A 23825-nucleotide genomic window follows, 5' to 3' on the forward strand; every position below is an offset into this window, starting at 1 on the left:
AAGCGACCCTAGTGGCCGACACAAACACTTGGCCCATCTAGGAGTGTCACTGCAGTGTCACACAGGATGTCCCTTCCAAAAAACCCTCCCCAAACAGCACATGACGCAAAGAAAAAAAGAGGCGCAATGAGGTAGCTGTGTGAGTAAGATAAGCGACCCTAGTGGCCGACACAAACACCGGGCCCATCTAGGAGTGGCACTGCAGTGTCACGCAGGATGTCCCTTCCAAAAAACCCTCCCCAAACAGCACATGACGCAAAGAAAAAAAGAGGCGCAATGAGGTAGCTGTGTGAGTAAGATAAGCGACCCTAGTGGCCGACACAAACACCGGGCCCATCTAGGTGTGGCACTGCAGTGTCACGCAGGATGGCCCTTCCAAAAAACACTCCCCAAACAGCACATGACGCAAAGAAAAAAAGAGGCGCAATGAGGTAGCTGTGTGAGTAAGATAAGCGACCCTAGTGGCCGACACAAACACCGGGCCCATCTAGGAGTGTCACTGCAGTGTCACGCAGGATGGCCCTTCCAAAAAACACTCCCCAAACAGCACATGACGCAAAGAATAATTAAAGAAAAAAGAGGTGCAAGATGGAATTGTCCTTGGGCCCTCCCACCCACCCTTATGTTGTATAAACAGGACATGCACTCTTTAACCAACCCATCATTTCAGTGACAGGGTCTGCCACACGACTGTGACTGATATGACGGGTTGGTTTGGACCCCCACCAAAAAAGAAGCAATTAATCTCTCCTTGCACAAACTGGCTCTACAGAGGCAAGATGTCCACCTCATCATCATCCTCCGATATATCACCGTGTACATCCCCCTCCTCACAGATTATCAATTCGTCCCCACTGGAATCCACCATCTCAGCTCCCTGTGTACTTTGTGGAGGCAATTGCTGCTGGTCAATGTCTCCGCGGAGGAATTGATTATAATTCATTTTAATGAACATCATCTTCTCCACATTTTCTGGATGTAACCTCGTACGCCGATTGCTGACAAGGTGAGCGGCGGCACTAAACACTCTTTCGGAGTACACACTTGTGGGAGGGCAACTTAGGTAGAATAAAGCCAGTTTGTGCAAGGGCCTCCAAATTGCCTCTTTTTCCTGCCAGTATAAGTACGGACTGTGTGACGTGCCTACTTGGATGCGGTCACTCATATAATCCTCCACCATTCTTTCAATGTTGAGAGAATCATATGCAGTGACAGTAGACGACATGTCCGTAATCGTTGTCAGGTCCTTCAGTCCGGACCAGATGTCGGCATCAGCAGTCGCTCCAGACTGCCCTGCATCACCGCCAGCGGGTGGGCTCGGAATTCTGAGCCTTTTCCTCGCACCCCCAGTTGCGGGAGAATGTGAAGGAGGAGATGTTGACAGGTCACATTCCGCTTGACTTGACAATTTTCTCACCAGCAGGTCTTTCAACCCCAGCAGACTTGTGTCTGCCGGAAAGAGAGATCCAAGGTAGGCTTTAAATCTAGGATCGAGCACGGTGGCCAAAATGTAGTGCTCTGATTTCAACAGATTGACCACCCGTGAATCCTTGTTAAGCGAATTAAGGGCTCCATCCACAAGTCCCACATGCCTAGCGGAATCGCTCCGTGTTAGCTCCTCCTTCAATGTCTCCAGCTTCTTCTGCAAAAGCCTGATGAGGGGAATGACCTGACTCAGGCTGGCAGTGTCTGAATTGACTTCACGTGTGGCAAGTTCAAAGGGCATCAGAACCTTGCACAACGTTGAAATCATTCTCCACTGCGCTTGAGACAGGTGCATTCCACCTCCTATATCGTGCTCAATTGTATAGGCTTGAATGGCCTTTTGCTGCTCCTCCAACCTCTGAAGCATATAGAGGGTTGAATTCCACCTCGTTACCACTTCTTGCTTCAGATGATGGCAGGGCAGGTTCAGTAGTTTTTGGTGGTGCTCCAGTCTTCTGTACGTGGTGCCTGTACGCCGAAAGTGTCCTGCAATTCTTCTGGCCACCGACAGCATCTCTTGCACGCCCCTGTCGTTTTTAAAAAATTCTGCACCACCAAATTCAAGGTATGTGCAAAACATGGGACGTGCTGGAATTTGCCCATATTTAATGCACACACAATATTGCTGGCGTTGTCCGATGCCACAAATCCACAGGAGAGTCCAATTGGGGTAAGCCATTCCGCGATGATCTTCCTCAGTTGCCGTAAGAGGTTTTCAGCTGTGTGCGTATTCTGGAAACCAGTGATACAAAGCGTAGCCTGCCTAGGAAAGAGTTGGCGTTTGCGAGATGCTGCTACTGGTGCCGCCGCTGCTGTTCTTGCGGCGGGAGTCCATACATCTACCCAGTGGGCTGTCACAGTCATATAGTCCTGACCCTGCCCTGCTCCACTTGTCCACATGTCCGTGGTTAAGTGGACATTGGGTACAACTGCATTTTTTAGGACACTGGTGAGTCTTTTTCTGACGTCCGTGTACATTCTCGGTATCGCCTGCCTAGAGAAGTGGAACCTAGATGGTATTTGGTAACGGGGGCACACTGCCTCAATAAATTGTCTAGTTCCCTGTGAACTAACGGCGGATACCGGACGCACGTCTAACACCAACATAGTTGTCAAGGCCTCAGTTATCCGCTTTGCAGCAGGATGACTGCTGTGATATTTCATCTTCCTCGCAAAGGACTGTTGAACAGTCAATTGCTTACTGGAAGTAGTACAAGTGGGCTTACGACTTCCCCTCTGGGATGACCATCGACTCCCAGCAGCAACAACAGCAGCAGCGCCAGCAGCAGTAGGCGTTACACGCAAGGATGCATCGGAGGAATCCCAGGCAGGAGAGGAATCAGAATTGCCAGTGACATGGCCTGCAGGACTATTGGCATTCCTGGGGAAGGAGGAAATTGACACTGAGGGAGTTGGTGGGGTGGTTTTCGTGAGCTTGGTTACAAGAGGAAGGGATTTCCTGGTCAGTGGACTGCTTCCGCTGTCGCCCAAAGTTTTTGAACTTGTCACTGACTTATTATGAATGCGCTGCAGGTGACGTATAAGGGAGGATGTTCCGAGGTGGTTAACGTCCTTACCCCTACTTATTACAGCTTGACAAAGGCAACACACGGCTTGACACCTGTTGTCCGCATTTCTGTTGAAATAGTTCCACACCGAAGAGCTGATTTTTTTGGTATTTTCACCAGGCATGTCAGTGGCCATATTCCTCCCACGGACAACAGGTGTCTCCCCGGGTGCCTAACTTAAACAAACCACCTCACCATCAGAATCCTCCTGGTCAATTTCCTCCCCAGCGCCAGCAACACCCATATCCTCCTCATCCTGGTGTACTTCAACACTGACATCTTCAATCTGACTATCAGGAACTGGACTGCGGGTGCTCCTTCCAGCACTTGCAGTGGGCGTGCAAATGGTGGAAGGCGCATGCTCTTCACGTCCAGTTTTGGGAAGGTCAGGCATCGCAACCGACACAATTGGACTCTCCTTGTGGATTTGGGATTTCGAAGAACGCACAGTTCTTTGCGGTGCTACTGCTTTTGCCAGCTTGAGTCTTTTTATTTTTCTAGCGAGAGGCTGAGTGCTTCCATCCTCATGTGAAGCTGAACCACTAGCCATGAACATAGGCCAGGGCCTCAGCCGTTCCTTGCCACTCCGTGTGGTAAATGGCATATTGGCAAGTTTACGCTTCTCCTCCGACAATTTTATTTTAGGTTTTGGAGTCCTTTTTTTACTGATATTTGGTGTTTTGGATTTGACATGCTCTGTACTATGCCATTGGGCATCGGCCTTGGCAGACGACGTTGCTGGCATTTCATCGTCTCGGCCATGACTAGTGGCAGCAGCTTCAGCACGAGGTGGAAGTGGATCTTGATCTTTCCCTAATTTTGGAACCTCAACATTTTTGTTCTCCATATTTTAATAGGCACAACTAAAAGGCACCTCAGGTAAACAATGGAGATGGATGGATACTAGTATACAATTATGGATGGACTGCCGAGTGCCGACACAGAGGTAGCTACAGCCGTGGACTACCGTACTGTGTCTGCTGCTAATATAGACTGGATGATAATGAGATGTAGTATGTATAAAGAAGAAAGAAAAAAAAAACACGGGTAGGTGGTATACAATTATGGATGGACTGCCGAGTGCCGACACAGAGGTAGCTACAGCCGTGGACTACCGTACTGTGTCTGCTGCTAATATAGACTGGATGATAATGAGATGTAGTATGTATAAAGAAGAAAGAAAAAAAAAACCACGGGTAGGTGGTATACAATTATGGATGGACTGCCGAGTGCCGACACAGAGGTAGCTACAGCCGTGGACTACCGTACTGTGTCTGCTGCTAATATAGACTGGATGATAATGAGATGTAGTATGTATAAAGAAGAAAGAAAAAAAAAACACGGGTAGGTGGTGGTATACAATTATGGATGGACTGCCGAGTGCCGACACAGAGGTAGCTACAGCCGTGGACTACCGTACTGTACTGTGTCTGCTGCTAATATAGACTGGATGATAATGAGATGTAGTATGTATAAAGAAGAAAGAAAAAAAAAACCACGGGTAGGTGGTATACAATTAGGGATGGACTGCCGAGTGCCGACACAGAGGTAGCTACAGCCGTGGACTACCGTACTGTGTCTGCTGCTAATATAGACTGGATGATAATGAGATGTAGTATGTATAAAGAAGAAAGAAAAAAAAACCCACGGGTAGGTGGTATACAATTATGGATGGACTGCCGAGTGCCGACACAGAGGTAGCTACAGCCGTGGACTACCGTACTGTGTCTGCTGCTAATATAGACTGGATGATAATGAGATGTAGTATGTATAAAGAAGAAAGAAAAAAAAAACCACGGGTAGGCGGTGGTATACAATTATGGATGGACTGCCGAGTGCCGACACAGAGGTAGCTACAGCCGTGGACTACCGTACTGTACTGTGTCTGCTGCTAATATAGACTGGATGATAATGAGATGTATGTATAAAGAAGAAAGGAAAAAAAAACCACGGGTAGGTGGTATACAATTATGGATGGACTGCCGAGTGCCGACACAGAGGTAGCTACAGCCGTGGACTACCGTACTGTGTCTGCTGCTAATATAGACTGGTTGATAATGAGATGTAGTATGTATAAAGAAGAAAGAAAAAAAAACCACGGGTAGGTGGTATACAATTATGGATGGACTGCCGAGTGCCGACACAGAGGTAGCTACAGCCGTGGACTACCGTACTGTGTCTGCTGCTAATATAGACTGGTTGATAATGAGATGTAGTATGTATAAAGAAGAAAGAAAAAAAAACCACGGGTAGGTGGTCGTATACAATTATGGATGGACTGCCAAGTGCCGACACAGAGGTAGCTACAGCCGTGGACTACCGTACTGTACTGTGTCTGCTGCTAATATAGACTGGATGATAATGAGATGTAGTTTGTATAAAGAAGAAAGAAAGAAAAAACCACGGGTAGGTGGTGGTATACAATTATGGATGGACTGCCGAGTGCCGACACAGAGGTAGCTACAGCCGTGGACTACCGTACTGTACTGTGTCTGCTGCTAATATAGACTGGATGATAATGAGATGTAGTATGTATAAAGAAGAAAGAAAAAAAAAACACGGGTAGGTGGTATACAATTATGGATGGACTGCCGAGTGCCGACACAGAGGTAGCTACAGCCGTGAACTACCGTACTGTGTCTGCTGCTAGTATAGACTGGATGATAAATAATGATATAAAAAATATATATATATCACTACTGCAGCCGGACAGTTATATATTATATAATGACGGACCTGCTGGACACTGTCTGTCAGCAGAATGAGTTTTTTTATAGAATAAAAAAACACCACACAAGTCACATGACGAGTGTACTTTTTCAGGCAGACAATCACAATATACTATACTGGTGGTCAGTGTGGTCAGGTCACTGGTCACAGTGGTCAGTGGTCAGTCACACTGGCAGTGGCACTCTGGCAGCAAAAGTGTGCACTGTTTAATATGTACTCCTGGCTCCTGCTATAACCTATAACTGCTCCCCAGTCTCCCCCACAATTAAGCTGTGTGAGCACAGTCAGATATTATACAATAGATGATGCAGCACACTGGGCTGAGCACAGATATGGTATGTGAGTGTGACTGAGTCACTGTGTATCGTTTTTTTCAGGCAGAGAACAAGAACAGAACGGATTATTAAATAATAATAAATGATAAAACTGCACTGGTGGTCAGGTCACTGGTCATCAGTCACTAGTATAACTCCTCCTAAGCTCCAGTAAGTAAATGAACGTGTCTCACTCTCACTCTCCTATCTATTTTAATTTCTAAACGGAGAGGACGCCAGCCACGTCCTCTCCCTATCAATCTCAATGCACGTGTGAAAATGGCGGCGACGCGCGGCTCCTTATATAGAATCCGAGTCTCGCAATAGAATCCGAGCCTCGCGAGAATCCGACAGTGTGATGATGACGTTCGGGCGCGCTCGGGTTAACCGAGCAAGGCGGGAAGATCCGAGTCGCTCGGACCCGTGTAAAAAAACATGAAGTTCGGGCGGGTTCGGATTCAGAGAAACCGAACCCGCTCATCTCTACTTTATTTCTCAGTCCGGGATCACATGTGGATGCATACTAGTAGCTATTCTTATTTTTGATTCTCAGCTTCAATCTATGCCCAATCTTATTTGTTTTTAAGTGATATTTTAACTGTTTAGTAAATACATTTTTTACTTGTTTCAATTCATCCACGTTTTTGTTATTAATATTGGAGAAACTTCTACTAGCGCCAGTGCACCTTTTCCAACCACTCCCACACCCCCACAGCCTAAACCAGTACGTACTGTCGGGATTATGACCGTTTGGGTGCTGCTGTTGGCATTCTGACCGTTGGGATCCTATCTCCTCACTGAGCACTCTCGACTGGAGTACACAACACATTTGTAGGAATAATTGAAGGGTTTATATGTATATTAGAGAAGTCAATGCGCCCACAATTTAGAGACACAAATATTCTCCATAGGAAACAATAATCACACAAGTTTTATAATACATTTTTAATAAAATGGCAATAAGTTTTATTTTATGTAATTCCAAAATAAAATGATAATTTAAAAAAACTGACTACACATATTACAGTTATAGGGGGTTATGCCTAGCTGGAAATACAGAACTTTTTGCTATTTTTAGTGCGAATGGGGATTCATGAAATGCGTCGGAGGCGGAAAACATGTGGATTGACAAATCCACATGTTTTTCATCAAAAATGCGGGCCATTTTTGCCAATTTTGAGGCATTTTTCGCCAATGCCTTTTCACTTAAAAAAATAAAATATTTTTTTTTTTGAAGTGGCATATATACGAAAATGCCTTTACAATGGACAAAAAACAGCCCTAATTGAATACTCAGTGGGGCAAATTCATTCGCTCCAAAATGATCGGCGCTAATTACATACCCCCCACCCCACCCTTAGCACTTGGCTAATTTTTATAACATTTTAGAGAAGAAAACAAAACAAAAAAACACAAGTATATAATGAAAGTGAAATGGGGTGTTACTGGTAATGGGTTTTATTGTGTGTTTCTGTAGCATCTCCTGGATTGTGATGGGTTAGTCCCACTGGGTATTACTATGGAACAAGTCCATTATGGTAGAGAGCATACAGTCCTGAAGGATGTGAAGCACGTGACGCAAAGTACTGATGTGGGACCCCTACTGCGTATGTGCAGTATGGGCCCTGCGTTGTTGGACGCATGATAGCTGCAGACATCAGTAGATTGACAGTCTGCAGCCATTTTGGGACGGGGAGGTGGTGGCAGCGGTTTCCCAAAACAGAGGCATGTCAACTCTATTTTGACAGACCGATGAGGTCAGGATCTCCGGTGGAAGACAGATATTTACTGGCCTGTTGGTCGGAGCTGCGGCAGCCAGCTTGCTTGACCCCATGAGTCACGCAGCTGACTTATGGTGTCGCAGGTGATCTGATGCTGCATCCTAGAACACAGCATTGGATCACAGATACAAGCAGGAGGCATCTACTTATGTGTGATTCCTCCTGCCGCATTACCATATTAGGCATTCCTGCTGCTTCTAAGTAAGCAGAGCGATGCACCATCCAACCACATCTGAATTAAGCCCAGTGAGCTCAGAAAAAAGAACTGCTGAAGGGTGTATAAGTGTTCATTCTTATCTGGTGATCACAGAATAAAAAGCTAGCCTGAAGATGCAATAGGTTTATTTACTAAAATAAAACATTCTACAAATTACTATTTTTAAAGAAAGGTTTGGAGAACAAGCAGCATACAGAGTCTTCAAAGTCAGATGTTACTTACATTGGCTCTCAGCTTTTTTATACAGTTCAGATATACATTATGGCAGGAGGTCATCCATCCCCTGTATCTAACAAATCCTTTATGATACAATCAATGTGCACATGGATCAGCCTGGTTTCAAATCGGAATACTAGAATATCCAGTGGCCAGGATGTGTAACTTCCTGTCTATGAGCTGCAAGAGGGAAAAGGCTTTGCTGCATTCTGTTCTTTGGTGTCTAGGTAGCACATTTAGGAACTTATGCAAAGTTAAGCCCCATACACACTAGACGATATTGTGAACAATATCACTCAGAAAGTGCTAAGCTTTCTGAGCGATATTGTTCACAATATCACCTGGTGTGTATAATCATTATCGTTAACGACGCACACTCCCACGCGTTAACGTCCCTCTCCCTCGTCTGAACATGTACAGATGAGGGAGGTCCTCATAAACGACTGCCATGCTGCATGGGTGACGTTCCCCCCGACACCCCTCCACCCCCTGCAGTCGCTCCCCGCTGGCATCAGCAAGTGCGTATGCACTCTCCATCAATACTCGGCTAGTGTGTACTGGGCTTACAAATCAAATCAAACATTTGAAGGAGAGACAGATGTAAAATGTGGTTTACTATTTATAGTTGGGATGGGTGTGTCCTGTTTCATTTCTTTATTTCAGCGTGTAAAAACAAGGCATTTTTACATGCAAACAATAAATACATTTGCTCCCTTTATATTGTAACAAGGTTTTTTTTTCTAGGAGCAAACTGATCTGTTTTTATATCTGTGCTTATTTGCTTCTATTTCATAGACCCCTTAATCTTTAAATATACAATCTAAAAACCACTCCTGGAGATCTGCTCCAAGGTTTGCTGTCTCCTCTGACCAAAATTAGGCTTCTGAAAGTAGATCCCATACTGACTGCTGTCCTTTCTGCCCTGGGTCACTTGGGTGCAGTGTGGCACTTCCTATGGTGCTTCCATGGTGTTGTGGGTTCCATGTCTTCTTACCAAGATAGTCCATTAGCATTGCTGTGGGCTTTGCCTTATTTGTACATCTTATGAAAGTCCTTAATGTGAAATGCAAGCTAACCATTGTTGACATTTTAAAAGGAGCATTGGAGTCCCTTTAAAGGGTTGGGACCAGTCCCCACCATGCAATGCCTACGATACATATAGTTCTGGTGTGTTTTACCATTCATCATTTCTCTAACGTCCTAGTGGATGCTGGGACTTCCTTAAGGACCATGGGGAATAGCGGCTCCGCAGGAGACTGGGCACAAAGTAAAAGCTTTAGGACTACCTGGTGTGCACTGGCTCCTCCCCCTATGACCCTCCTCCAAGCCTCAGTTAAGATTTTGTGCCTGGCCGAGAAGGGTGCAATCTAGGTGGCTCTCCTGAGCTGCTTAGAAGTAAAAGTAATATTTAGGTTTTTTATTTTCAGTGAGTCCTGTTGGCAACAGGCTCACTGCAACGTGGGACTAAGGGGAGAAGAAGCGAACTCACCTGCGTGCAGGATGGATTGGGCTTCTTGGCTACTGGACATTAGCTCCAGAGGGACGATCACAGGTTCAGCCTGGATGGGTCCCGGAGCCGCTCCGCCGGCCCCCTTACAGATGCTGAAGAACGAAGAGGTCCGGTGAAATCGGCGGCAGAAGACGTCCCTGTCTTCAGGATAAGGTAGCGCACAGCACCGCAGCTGTGCGCCATTGCTCTCAGCACACTTCACACTCCGGTCACTGAGGGTGCAGGGCGCTAGGGGGGGAGCGCCCTGAGACGCAATAAAACAAGAAATACCTTATGGGCAAAAAATAAATACATCACATATAGCTCCTGGGCTATATGGATGTCTTTTATCCCCTGCCATTTTTTCAGAAAAAGCGGGAGAAGAGGCCGCCGAGAAGGGGGCGGAGCCTATTCTCCTCAGCACACCAGAGGTATTATGTGGGGTGTGAAAAAACTGCCGGTGGTTTTTCCTGAGTCAGATGAATTAAATGAGGTGTGTGATAAAGCGTGGGTTTCCCCCGATAAAAAACTGCTAATTTCTAATAAATTATTGGCACTATATCCTTTCCCGCCAGAAGTTAGGGCGCGTTGGGAAACACCTCCTAGGGTGGATAAAGCGCTCACACGCTTATCAAAACAAGTGGCGTTGCCGTCTCCAGATACGGCCGCCCTCAAGGAACCAGCTGATAGAAGGCTGGAAAATATCCTTAAAAGTATATACACACATACTGGTGTTATACTGCGAACAGCGATTGCCTCAGCCTGGATGTGTAGTGCTGGGGTGGCTTGGTCAGAATCCCTGACTGAAAATATTGATACCCTGGATAGGGACACTATATTATTAACTTTAGAGCATTTAAAGGATGCTTTACTATATATACGAGATGCACAGAGGGATATTTGCACCCTGGCATCAAGAGTAAGTGCAATGTCCATTTCAGCCAGGAGAGCTTTATGGACACGACAGTGGTCAGGAGATGCGGATTCAAAACGACATATGGAAGTATTGCCATATAAAGGGGAGGAGTTATTTGGGGTTGGTCTATCTGACCTGGTGGCCACGGCAACTGCTGGAAAATCCACCTTTTTACCCCATGTCGCCTCTCAACAGAAAAAGACACAGTCTTTTCAAAATCAGTCCTTTCGTTCCCATAAGGGCAGGCGGGCAAAAGGCCACTCCTTTTTGCCCAGGGGCAGAGGAAGAGGGAAAAAGCTGCATCAGGCAGCCCCTTCCCAGGAGCAGAAGCCCGGTCCCGCTGCTTCAAAAGCTTCAGCATGACGCTGGGGCTTTACAAGCGGACTCAGGCACGGTGGGGGCCCGTCTCAAGAATTTCAGCGCGCAGTGGGCTCACTCGCAAGTGGACCCTTGGATTCTGCAGGTAGTATCTCAGGGTTACAAATTAGAATTCGAGACATCCCCCCCTCGCCGGTTCCTAAAGTCTGCTTTACCAACGTCTCCCTCCGACAGGGAGGCAGTATTGGAAGCCATTCACAAGCTATATTCCCAGCAGGTGATAATCAAGGTACCCCTCCTGCAACAAGGGAAGGGGTATTATTCCACACTGTTTGTGGTACCGAAGCCGGACGGCTCGGTGAGACCAATCTTAAATCTGCAATCCTTGAACACTTATGTAAAAAGGTTCAAGTTCAAGATGGAGTCACTCAGAGCAGTGATAGCGAACCTGGAGGAAGGGGACTATATGGTATCTCTGGACATCAAGGATGCTTACCTTCATGTCCCAATTTTCCCTTCTCATCAAGGGTACCTCAGGTTTGTGGTACAGGACTGTCATTATCAGTTTCAGACGCTGCCGTTTGGATTGTCCACGGCACCCAGGGTCTTTACCAAGGTAATGGCCGAGATGATGATTCTCCTTCGAAAAGAAGGCGTCTTAATTATCCCGTACTTTGACGATCTCCTGATAAGGGCAAGATCAAGAGAACAGTTAGAAGTCGGAGTAGCACTATCTCAGGTAGTGCTACGTCAGCACGGGTGGATTCTAAATATCCCAAAATCACAGCTGATTCCAACAACACGTTTACTGTTTCTTCCGGAGGAAAAGGCCAGGGAGTTATCCGAGCTAGTCCGGAACCTCCTAAAACCAGGCCAGGTTTCAGTGCATCAGTGCACGAGAGTCCTGGGAAAGATGGTGGCGTCGTACGACGCGATTCCATTCGGAAGATTCCATGCAAGGACTTTTCAGTGGGATCTGCTGGACAAATGGTCCGGATCGCATCTTCAGATGCATCAGCGGATAACCCTTTCTCCAAGGACAAGGGTGTCTCTCCTGTGGTGGTTACAGAGTGCTCATCTTCTAGAGGGCCGCAGATTCGGCATTCAGGATTGGATGCTGGTGACCACGGATGCCAGCCTGAGAGGCTGGGGAGCAGTCACACAGGGAAGAAATTTCCAGGGCTTGTGGTCAAGCATGGAAACGTCTCTTCACATAAATATCCTGGAACTAAGGGCCATTTACAGTGCCCTGTGTCATGCAAAGCCTCTGCTTCAGGGTCAACCGGTATTGATCCAGTCGGACAACATCACGGCTGTCGCCCACGTAAACAGACAGGGCGGCACAAGAAGCAGGAGGGCAATGGCAGAAGCTGCAAGGATTCTCCGCTGGGCGGAAATTCATGTGATGGCACTGTCAGCAGTGTTCATTCCGGGAGTGGACAACTGGGAAGCAGACTTCCTCAGCAGACACGACCTCCACCCGGGGGAGTGGGGACTTCACCCAGAAGTCTTCCAAGTGATTGTAAACCGTTGGGAAGAACCAATGGTAGACATGATGGCGTCCCGTCTCAACAAAAAACTGGACAGATATTGCGCCAGGTCAAGGGACCCTCAGGCAATAGCGGTGGACGCTCTGGTAACACCGTGGGTGTACCAGTCAGTGTATGTGTTCCCTCCTCTGCCTCTCATACCCAAGGTGCTGAGAATCATAAGAAGGAGAGGAGTAAGAACTATACTCGTTGCTCCGGATTGGCCAAGAAGATCTTGGTACCCGGAACTGCAGGGGATGCTCACGGAAGAACCGTGGCCTCTACCTCTAAGGAAAGACCTGCTTCAGCAGGGTCCTTGTCTGTTCCAAGACTTACCGCGGCTGCGTTTGACGGCATGGCGGTTGAACGCCGGATCCTAAAGGAAAAAGGCATTCCGGATGAAGTCATCCCTACCCTGATCAAAGCCAGGAAGGATGTAACGGCAAAGCATTATCACCGTATTTGGCGGAAGTATGTTGCATGGTGTGAGGCCAAGAAGGCCCCTACGGAGGAATTTCAACTGGGTCGGTTCCTACATTTCCTGCAAGCAGGAATATCTATGGGCCTAAAATTGGGATCCATTAAAGTTCAAATTTCGGCCCTGTCGATCTTCTTCCAGAAAGAACTGGCTTCAGTGCCTGAAGTTCAGACGTTTGTCAAAGGGGTTCTGCATATACAGCCTCCTTTTGTGCCTCCAGTGGCACCTTGGGATCTCAATGTAGTTTTGGGATTCCTAAAATCACATTGGTTTGAGCCACTCACCACTGTGGATTTTAAATATCTCACTTGGAAAGTGGTAATGTTGTTAGCCCTGGCTTCGGCCAGGCGTGTCTCAGAATTGGCGGCTTTATCTTATAAGAGCCCTTACCTAATTTTTCATTCAGACAGGGCAGAATTGAGGACTCGTCCTCAATTTCTACCTAAGGTGGTTTCAGCGTTTCACATGAACCAGCCTATCGTGGTGCCTGCGGCTACTAGGGACTTGGAGGACTCCAAGTTGCTGGACGTAGTCAGGGCCCTGAAAATATATGTTTCCAGGACGGCTGGAGTCAGAAAATCTGACTCCCTGTTTATTCTGTATGCACCCAACAAGTTGGGTGCTCCTGCGTCTAAGCAGACGATTGCTCGTTGGATTAGTAGTACAATTCAGCTTGCGCACTCTGTGGCAGGCCTGCCACAGCCAAAATCTGTTAAAGCCCATTCCACAAGGAAAGTGGGCTCATCTTGGGCGGCTGCCCGAGGGGTCTCGGCTTTACAACTTTGCCGAGCTGCTACTTGGTCAGGGGCAAACACATTTGTTAAATTCTACAAATTCGATACCCTGGCTGAGGAGGACCTGGAGTTCTCTCATTCGGTGTTGCAGAGTCATCCGCACTCTCCCGCCCGTTTGGGAGCTTTGGTATAATCCCCATGGTCCTTAAGGAAGTCCCAGCATCCACTAGGACGTTAGAGAAAATAAGAATTTACTTACCGATAATTCTATTTCTCGTAGTCCTTAGTGGATGCTGGGCGCCCATCCCAAGTGCGGATTGTCTGCAATACTTGTATATAGTTATTGTTACAAAAAAATCGGGTTGTTTATGGTTGTGAGCCATCTTTTTAGAGGCTCCTAAGTTTATCATACTGTTAACTGGGTTCAGATCACAGGTTGTACGGTGTGATTGGTGTGGCTGGTATGAGTCTTACCCGGGATTCAAGATCCTTCCTTATTGTGTACGCTCGTCCGGGCACAGTATCCTAACTGAGGCTTGGAGGAGGGTCATAGGGGGAGGAGCCAGTGCACACCAGGTAGTCCTAAAGCTTTTACTTTGTGCCCAGTCTCCTGCGGAGCCGCTATTCCCCATGGTCCTTAAGGAAGTCCCAGCATCCACTACGGACTACGAGAAATAGAATTATCGGTAAGTAAATTCTTATTTTATTCATGTGTCATATAGGACATATTTCATGTCATCAATTAGATAATGCTCTCCTCTCATTTCTCCCAAATTTTTTCCAGGTAATATTATCTGGACACTAATAACCAATATTAGGGCACTTATACATCAATTTTGTTATTCAGTATCAGGTGCAGTTTATTGTCTGAATTTAGGTGAAATTGGTTAAGATGAAACTTTCTTTATTAAAAAAAATGGAAACTCCTCTAAGATGAGTGCCTTCAGAAATGTATATCTAATAAATATTGCATTCTGGCTGTTACAGGACTGGTGTATAATGTTACCCCTTACATGGAATACCATCCTGGTGGTGAAGAAGAGCTGATGAAAGCAGCAGGAGCAGATGGGACCCATCTTTTTGACCAGGTATTGTGAACACGTTATTTACATAAATATTTAAAGTGTACAACTGTGTCATGCAGTTCAATGTGCCAGGAATCCGGGCACCAAATAGTTAAAGCTTTCAGCATATCCCAAGATGCACGGCTTCCCTCCCCTATAACCTCGCCTCCAGGTACAGGGCATTAGTTTTGAGTTGCAGCAAGCAGGTGCACTGAATAGCTTTCTACTGTAAATTTACTTTCTTTTTCGGAGCTAGCATCGCTCTAAATCAGTGCAACTTCAGCGCTGCTGCTCCATCAACTCCCAGATGGCGCCGAAACGCCTCTCGGATGGGTACTTGCGGCAGGGGACACCCGCAGTTATCAGCACACGCTGTGGTGTGGACCCAGGACTGCGTGACCGGCACTGGGGGGCCAGATACGAAGGTTCCCTCAGCGGGACTTGCTGCTAAATCGCGGTCCGCCATGGTCTGGGAAGATGGACCGCGCTGCTGGCGTAGACACTGCCTTAGAACAGGGACCCTACTAGACCGGTATGGGCATATGGGCACAGGTCCAGGTGTATTAACACCTATTTATTAAGATCCAATAGCACCTGGGGCTCAAGACCAGCATAAGGGGAGGCGGCGCTTTGATCTGTATCTTTAACAGGGTGTGCAGATTCTGCTGTCTGGTTTCACTTTCAGTGTATCTCGGATAACTGTCACTGCTATGTCACTGTCACTGGGCTAAGGTGCTGTTTGAGTTAGAGCTCACAGAATATATTTATATAAATATATTTATACCTGTGTTTTCAGTCACATACTGCCCTGTACTTATTTAATTGCATTTCTCTGACGTCCTAGTGGATGCTGGGAACTCCGTAAGGACCATGGGGTATAGCGGCTCCGCAGGAGACTGGGCACAAAAGTAAAGCTTTAGGACTACCTGGTGTGCACTGGCTCCTCCCCCTATGACCCTCCTCCAAGCCTCAGTTAGATTTTTGTGCCCGACCGGGCAGGGTGCAATCTAGGGGGCTCTCCTGAGCTTCTTAGAAAAAGTTAGTTTTAGGTTTCTTATTTTCAGTGAGACCTGCTGGCAACAGGCTCACTGCATCGAGGGACTAAGGGGAGAAGAAGCGAACCTGCCTGCTTGCAGCCAGGTTGGGCTTCTTAGGCTACTGGACACCATTAGCTCCAGAGGGACCGAACACAGGCCCAGCCTCGGAGTCCGGTCTCAGAGCCGCGCCGCTGGCCTCCTTACAGAGCTAGAAGCAAGAAGAGGTCCGGAAAATTGGCGGCAGAAGACATCAGTCTTCAACAAGGTAGCGCACAGCACTGCAGCTGTGCGCCATTGCTCCTCAGGCACACTTCACACTCCGGTCACTGAGGGTGCAGGGCGCTAGGGGGTGCGCCCTGAGCAGCAATAAAAACACCTTGGCTGGCGAAAATACATCACATATAACCCCCAGGGCTATATGGATGTATTTTAACCCCTGCCAGAATACAGCAAAAAGCGGGAGAAAAGTCAGCCGAGAAGGGGGCGGAGCCTATTTCCTCAGCACACTGGCGCCATTTTCCCTCACAGCTCCGCTGGAAGGAAGTCTCCCTGACTCTCCCCTGCAGTCCTGCGCTACAGAAAAGGGTAAAACAAGAGGGGGGGGGGGGGGCACAAATTATGCGCAGTAATAATAAAAACAGCAGCTATAAGGAAAAAACACTCTTTATAGTGTTATCCCAGTATATATATAGCGCTCTGGTGTGTGCTGGCATACTCTCCCTCTGTCTCCCCAAAGGGCTAGTGGGGTCCTGTCCTCTATCAGAGCATTCCCTGTGTGTGTGCTGTGTGTCGGTACGATTGTGTCGACATGTATGAGGAGGAAAATGATGTGGAGGCGGAGCAATTGCCTGTAGTAGAGATGTCACCCCCTAGGGAGTCGACACCTGAGTGGATGGGCTTATGGAAGGAATTACGTGACAGTGTCAGCTCTTTACAAAAGACGGTTGATGACATGAGACAGCCGGCTACTCAGCTAGTGCCTGTCCAGGAGTCTCAAAGGCCATCAGGGGCTTTAAAACGCCCGTTACCTCAGATGGCAGATACAGACGCCGACATGGATACTGACTCCTGTGTCGACGATGAAGATACGAATGTGACTTCCAGTAGGGCCACACGTTACATGATTGAGGCAATGAAAAATGTTTTACATATTTCTGATAATACAAGTACCACTAAAAAGGGTATTACCGTATATACTCGAGTATAAGTCGACCCGAATATAAGCCGAGGCACCTAATTCTACCCCAAAAACCTGGGAAAACTTATTGACTCGAGTATAAGCCTAGGGTGGGAAATGCAGCTCTAGCCGTACACAGCCCTCAGTGCCAGATATGCCCTCATACTGCCAGATATGCCCCCACAGTGCCAGATATGCCCCCACACTGCCAGATATGCCCCCACACTGCCAGATATGCCCCCACACTGCCAGATATGCCCCCTCATCATGCTGCCAGATATGTCCCCTCATCATGCTGCCAGATATGCCCCCTCATCATGCTGCCAGATATGCCCCCTCATCATGCTGCCAGATATGCCCCCTCATCATGCTGCCAGATATGCCCCCTCATCATGCTGCCAGATATGCCCCCTCATCATGCTGCCAGATATGCCCCCTCATCATGCTGCCAGATATGCCCCCTCATCATGCTGCCAGATATGCCCCCTCATCATGCTGCCAGATATGCTCCCTCCCCAAGTGCCAGGTATGCCCCACAGTGTTGTTACTTACCCCTCCGTCGATCCCGCGCTGTCTTCTGGAGGGACACGAAGCGCACAGCGTGCGCCTCTCCTGTGTCCCTCCTGCATCTTCGGCGGCCGCGGCGGGTCTATTAAAGGAAGTGCCGGTTCGTGATCAGAGGTCACGAACGGGTACTTCCTGTAATAGAAGAACCGCCGCTGCTGCCGCCGGAGATGCAGGAGGGACACAGGAGAGCCGCGCGCTGTGCGCTGCGTGTCCCTCCTTCACACTGCTCTGCCTCTGACTCGAGTATAAGCCGAGGTGGCTTTTTCAGCACAAAATACAGTGCTGAGAAAGTCGGCTTATACTCGAGTATATACGGTATGTTTGGTGAGAAAAAACTGCCTGTAGTTTTTCCTGCATCTGAGGAATTAAATGAAGTGTGTGATGAAGCGTGGGTTTCCCCCGATAAAAAAATGATAATTCCTAAAAGGTTATTGGCATCATACCCTTTCCCGCCAGAGGATAGGGCACGTTGGGAAACACCCCCTAGGGTGGATAAAGCGCTCACACTCTTGTCTAAACAGGTGGCACTACCGTCTCCTGATACGGCCGCGCTTAAGGAACCTGCTGACAGAAAGCAGGAGAATATCCTAAAATGTATATACACTCACACGGGAGTTATACTGCGACCAGCAATCGCCTCAGCCTGGATGTGCAGTGCTGGGGTGGCTTGGTCGGATTCCCTGACGGACAATATTGATACCCTGGATAGGGACAGTATATTACTGACTATAGAGCATTTAAAAGATGCATTTCTATATATGCGTGATGCACAGAGGGATATCTGCCGACTGGCATCAAGAGTAAGTGCGCTGTCCATTTCTGCCAGAAGAGGGTTATGGACGCGGCAGTGGTCAGGTGATGCTGATTCCAAAAGGCATATGGAAGTATTGCCTTATAAAGGGGAGGAGTTATTTGGGGTAGGTCTATCAGACCTGGTAGCCACGGCAACGGCTGGGAAATCCACATTTTTACCCCAGGTAGCCTCTCAACATAAGAAGACGCCGTATTATCAGGCGCAGTCCTTTCGGCCCCATAGGGGCAAGCGGGCAAAAGGCTCCTCATTTCTGCCCCGTGGCAGAGGGAGAGGGAAAAGGCTGCAGCAAACAGCCAGTTCCCAGGAACAGAAGCCCTCTCCCGCCTCTGCCAAGTCCTCAGCATGACGCTGGGGCTTTACAAGCGGACTCAGGCACGGTGGGGGCCCGTCTCAAGAATTTCAGCGCGCAGTGGGCTCACTCACAAGTGGACCCCTGGATCCTTCAGGTGGTATCTCAGGGGTACAAATTGGAATTTGAGACGTCTCCCCCTCGCCGTTTCCTAAAGTCTGCTTTACCGACGTCTCCCTCCGACAGGGAGGCGGTATTGGAAGCCATTCACAAGCTGTATTCCCAGCAGGTGATAATCAAGGTACCCCTCCTGCAACAGGGAAAGGGGTATTATTCCACGCTGTTTGTGGTACCGAAGCCGGACGGCTCGGTGAGACCTATTTTAAATCTAAAATCCTTGAACACTTACATACAGAGGTTCAAATTCAAGATGGAGTCACTCAGAGCGGTGATTGCAAACCTGGAAGAAGGGGATTATATGGTGTCTCTGGACATCAAGGATGCTTACCTCCATGTCCCAATTTACCCTTCTCACCAAGGGTACCTCAGGTTTGTGGTACAGAACTGTCACTATCAGTTTCAGACGCTGCTGTTTGGCTTGTCCACGGCACCCTGGGTCTTTACCAAAGTAATGGCCGAAATGATGATACTCCTTCGAAGGAAGGGAGTTTTAATTATCCCTTACTTGGACGATCTCCTGATAAGGGCAAGTTCCAGGGAACAGTTGGTAGTCGGGGTAGCACTATCTCAAGTAGTGTTGCGGCAGCACGGTTGGATTCTCAATGTTCCAAAATCGCAGCTGATCCCGACGACTCGTCTTCTATTCCTACTGATGATCCTGGACACAGTCCAGAAAAAGGTGTTTCTCCCGGAGGAGAAAGCCAGGGAGTTATCCGAGCTAGTCAGAAACCTCCTAAAACCAGGCCAAGTGTCAGTGCATCAATGCACAAGGGTCCTGGGAAAAATGGTGGCTTCCTACGAAGCAATCCCATTCGGCAGATTCAACGCAAGAACTTTCCAGTGGGACCTGCTGGACAAATGGTCCGGATCGCATCTTCAGATGCATCAGCGGATAACCCTGTCACCAAAGACAAGGGTGTCTCTCCTGTGGTGGTTGCAGAGTGCTCATCTTCTAGAGGGCCGCAGATTCGGCATTCAGGACTGGGTCCTGGTGACCACGGATGCCAGCCTTCGAGGCTGGGGAGCAGTCACACAGGGAAAAAATTTCCAGGGCTTGTGGTCAAGCCTGGAGACATCACTTCACATAAATATCCTGGAGCTAAGGGCCATTTACAATGCTCTAAGCCTAGCAAGACCTCTGCTTCAAGGTCAGCCGGTGCTGATCCAGTCAGACAACATCACGGCAGTCGCCCACGTAAACAGACAGGGCGGCACAAGAAGCAGGAGGGCAATGGCAGAAGCTGCAAGGATTCTTCGCTGGGCGGAAAATCATGTGATAGCACTGTCAGCAGTGTTCATTCCGGGAGTGGACAACTGGGAAGCAGACTTCCTCAGCAGGCACGACCTCCACCCGGTAGAGTGGGGACTTCACCCAGAAGTCTTCCACATGATTGTAATCCGTTGGGAAAAACCAAAGGTGGACATGATGGCGTCCCGCCTCAACAAAAAATTGGACAGGTATTGCGCCAGGTCAAGGGACCCTCAGGCAATAGCTGTGGACGCTCTGGTAACACCGTGGGTGTACCAGTCAGTGTATGTGTTCCCTCCTCTGCCTCTCATACCCAAGGTACTGAGAATTATAAGACGGAGAGGAGTAAGACTATACTCGTGGCTCCGGATTGGCCAAGAAGGACTTGGTACCCGGAACTTCAAGAGATGCTCACAGAGGTCCCGTGGCCTCTACCTCTAAGAAGGGACCTGCTCCAGCAGGGACCCTGTCTGTTCCAAGACTTACCGCGGCTGCGTTTGACGACATGGTGGTTGAACGCCGGATCCTGAAGGAAAAAGGCATTCCGGATGAAGTCATTCCTACCCTGATCAAGGCCAGGAAGGATGTAACCGCAAAGCATTATCACCGCATTTGGTGAAAATATGTTGCGTGGTGCGAGGCCCCTACGGAGGAATTTCAACTGGGTCGATTCCTGCATTTCCTGCAAACAGGAGTGTCTATGGGCCTAAAATTGGGGTCCATTAAGGTTCAAATTTCGGCCCTGTCGATTTTTTTCCAGAAAGAACTGGCTTCAGTTCCTGAAGTTCAGACGTTTGTCAAAGGGGTGCTGCATACACAGCCACCTTTTGTGCCTCCAGTGGCACCTTGGGATCTCAATGTAGTTTTGGGGTTCCTAAAATCACATTGGTTTGAACCACTCACCACTGTGGTCTTAAAATATCTCACATGGAAAGTGGTAATGCTGTTGGCCCTTGCTTCGGCCAGGCGTGTGTCAGAATTGGCGGCTTTATCCTATAAAAGCCCTTACCTGATTTTTCATACGGACAGGGCAGAATTGAGGACTCGTCCTCAATTTCTCCCTAAGGTGGTTTCAGCGTTTCACCTGAACCAGCCTATTGTGGTACCTGCGGCTACTAGGGACTTGGAGGACTCCAAGTTGCTGGACGTAGTCAGGGCCCTGAAAATATATGTTTCCAGGACAGCTGGAGTCAGAAAATCTGACTCGCTGTTTATCCTGTATGCACCCAACAAGCTGGGTGCTCCTGCTTCTAAGCAGACTATTGCTCGTTGGATTTGTAGTACAATTCAGCTTGCACATTCTGTGGCAGGTCTGCCACAGCCAAAATCTGTAAAAGCCCATTCCACAAGGAAGGTGGGCTCATCTTGGGCGGCTGCCCGAGGGGTCTCGGCTTTGCAACTTTGCCGAGCAGCTACTTGGTCAGGGGCAAACACGTTTGCTAAATTCTACAAATTTGATACCCTGGCTGAGGAGGACCTGGAGTTCTCTCATTCGGTGCTGCAGAGTCATCCGCACTCTCCCGCCCGTTTGGGAGCTTTGGTATAATCCCCATGGTCCTTACGGAGTTCCCAGCATCCACTAGGACGTCAGAGAAAATAAGAATTTACTTACCGATAATTCTATTTCTCGTAGTCCGTAGTGGATGCTGGGCGCCCATCCCAAGTGCGGATTGTCTGCAATACTTGTACATAGTTATTGTTAACTAAATCGGGTTATTGTTGTTGGGAGCCATCTTTCCAGAGGCTCCTCTGTTATCATGCTGTTAACTGGGTTCAGATCACAAGTTGTACGGTGTGATTGGTGTGGCTGGTATGAGTCTTACCCGGGATTCATGAATCCTTCCTTATTGTGTACGCTCGTCCGGGCACAGTATCCTAACTGAGGCTTGGAGGAGGGTCATAGGGGGAGGAGCCAGTGCACACCAGGTAGTCCTAAAGCTTTACTTTTGTGCCCAGTCTCCTGCGGAGCCGCTATTCCCCATGGTCCTTACGGAGTTCCCAGCATCCACTACGGACTACGAGAAATAGAATTATCGGTAAGTAAATTCTTTTTTTTTTTTGTACAGTGCAAGACACTTTTATTTTACTGCCATGTCAAACAAAAAGGCACATAAGCATGCTGAATCTCCTGTGTTATAGGCCCTACACACTGGCCGACGTCACTCAAAGATATGAACGAGATACCGTTCGTATCTTTTGAGTGTGGAGGCACCAGCGATGAACGATGCGCGACCCCGCGCTCGTTCATCGCTGGTGCCCTGTCGGCTGTGCATGCAGGCCAATATGGATGATCTCGTCCATATTTGCCTGCACTGCTACGGAGCCGGGTGACAGGGGGAGTGAAGAAACTTCACTCCCAACGTCACTTCCCCCCGCCACCGGGTCGTTTGTCGCCCGTATCCGCCGTCGGACAGCTCTGCGGTGGATTGGCCAATGTGTAGGGCCCATTACTATCATGCAGAGTTTGTTCAGCGGGATGGTTAGTAGGTTGGAGGAGCTCTTAAACTAGGAGCCTGGGGGGAGGGTTTAGCTAGAAACTATGGGTCATGCAGTGAGAATAGTAAGGATGGTGGTAGTGAGCTAAATGGGGGTGGAGAAGGGGGGAAGGAAAGAGCAGCTGGCAAGGGTATTTACATGGGTTCTAAAAAGTGTATTAACAAAGGTATTGCCAAAACATTAACAACAATTATGTGTCATCATTACGGCATATAGGAAGTGATGTACGTAGCATAAGGGAAAATACTTATGTCGGGGCGGAGAGTTTACACAGAAACATTGGGTTGGTCAAAGAGAAGAGTAAGGTGGGCAGTATCAAGTATGGTGGGCGTGGAGAGGAAGCGAGAAGGATAGTCAGTAAGAGTAACTCTAGGGAGGCACTAGTAAACCATGATAGGATACCTTTAAAAAACTAACGGACAAGGGAACCACTAAACTAAAATGTATGCTTGCAAACGCAAGAAGCATAGCAGGTAAAATGGGGAAATTGGAATTGTTAGATTCAAAGGCTGAGTACGATATTATAGGTATAACAGAAACATGGTGGGACGACTCTCACGACTGGGTTGCTAACTTGGAGGGGTATTCTGTTTTCAGGAGGGACAGGGCAAGCAAAAGAGGAGGAGGTGTATGTCTTTATGTTAAACCATCACTTAAACCATACCTAAAGGAGGTTAGCTATGAGGGGACTGGCGATTAATGTGGAGTCACTATGGGTTGAAATCTCAAGTGGGGGTATTGATGCAAAAAAATAGTTATAGGCACGTGCTACAAACAGCCGGATATTAGCATACACGAGGAAGAACCACTCTTGCAGCAAATCGAAAGGGCTGCGGGATTGGGGGACATCCTAGTGATTGGGGATTTTAATTATCCTGATCTAAATTGGAGTAATGATTCATGTGTTAAAGCTAGGGGCAACAGGTTCTTAAATATGTTAAAGGATCACTACTTGTCTCAATTAGTTGAGGACCCAACCAGGGGCAAAACTACTCTGGATCTAGTAATTACTAATAATGTGGACATTATATCAAACACTAAAGTTGGGGAGACTTTGGGTAACAGTGAGCACTATATGATCACATTCGACATCAGTTTCAGGAAACATAGCTATAAGGGTTCAACAAAAACATTTAACTTTAGGAAGGCTAACTTCAGTATGCTGAGATGTGCACTA

General features: G+C 47.9%; 1 protein-coding gene across 1 annotated transcript in view; it reads left to right on the forward strand.

Moving 5' to 3' along the window:
- Positions 1–23825, forward strand: part of LOC134909718 (cytochrome b5 reductase 4) — a 530443-nt gene that overhangs the window by 205831 nt on the left and 300787 nt on the right. The window contains exon 4 of the mRNA XM_063916915.1: positions 14763–14863. Coding sequence (XP_063772985.1) covers positions 14763–14863 — 101 coding nt within the window. The remainder of the gene's footprint in view (positions 1–14762; positions 14864–23825) is intronic.

The sequence above is a fragment of the Pseudophryne corroboree genome, chromosome 4, assembly GCF_028390025.1.
Source record: "Pseudophryne corroboree isolate aPseCor3 chromosome 4, aPseCor3.hap2, whole genome shotgun sequence".
Taxonomy (NCBI): Eukaryota; Metazoa; Chordata; class Amphibia; order Anura; family Myobatrachidae; genus Pseudophryne; species Pseudophryne corroboree.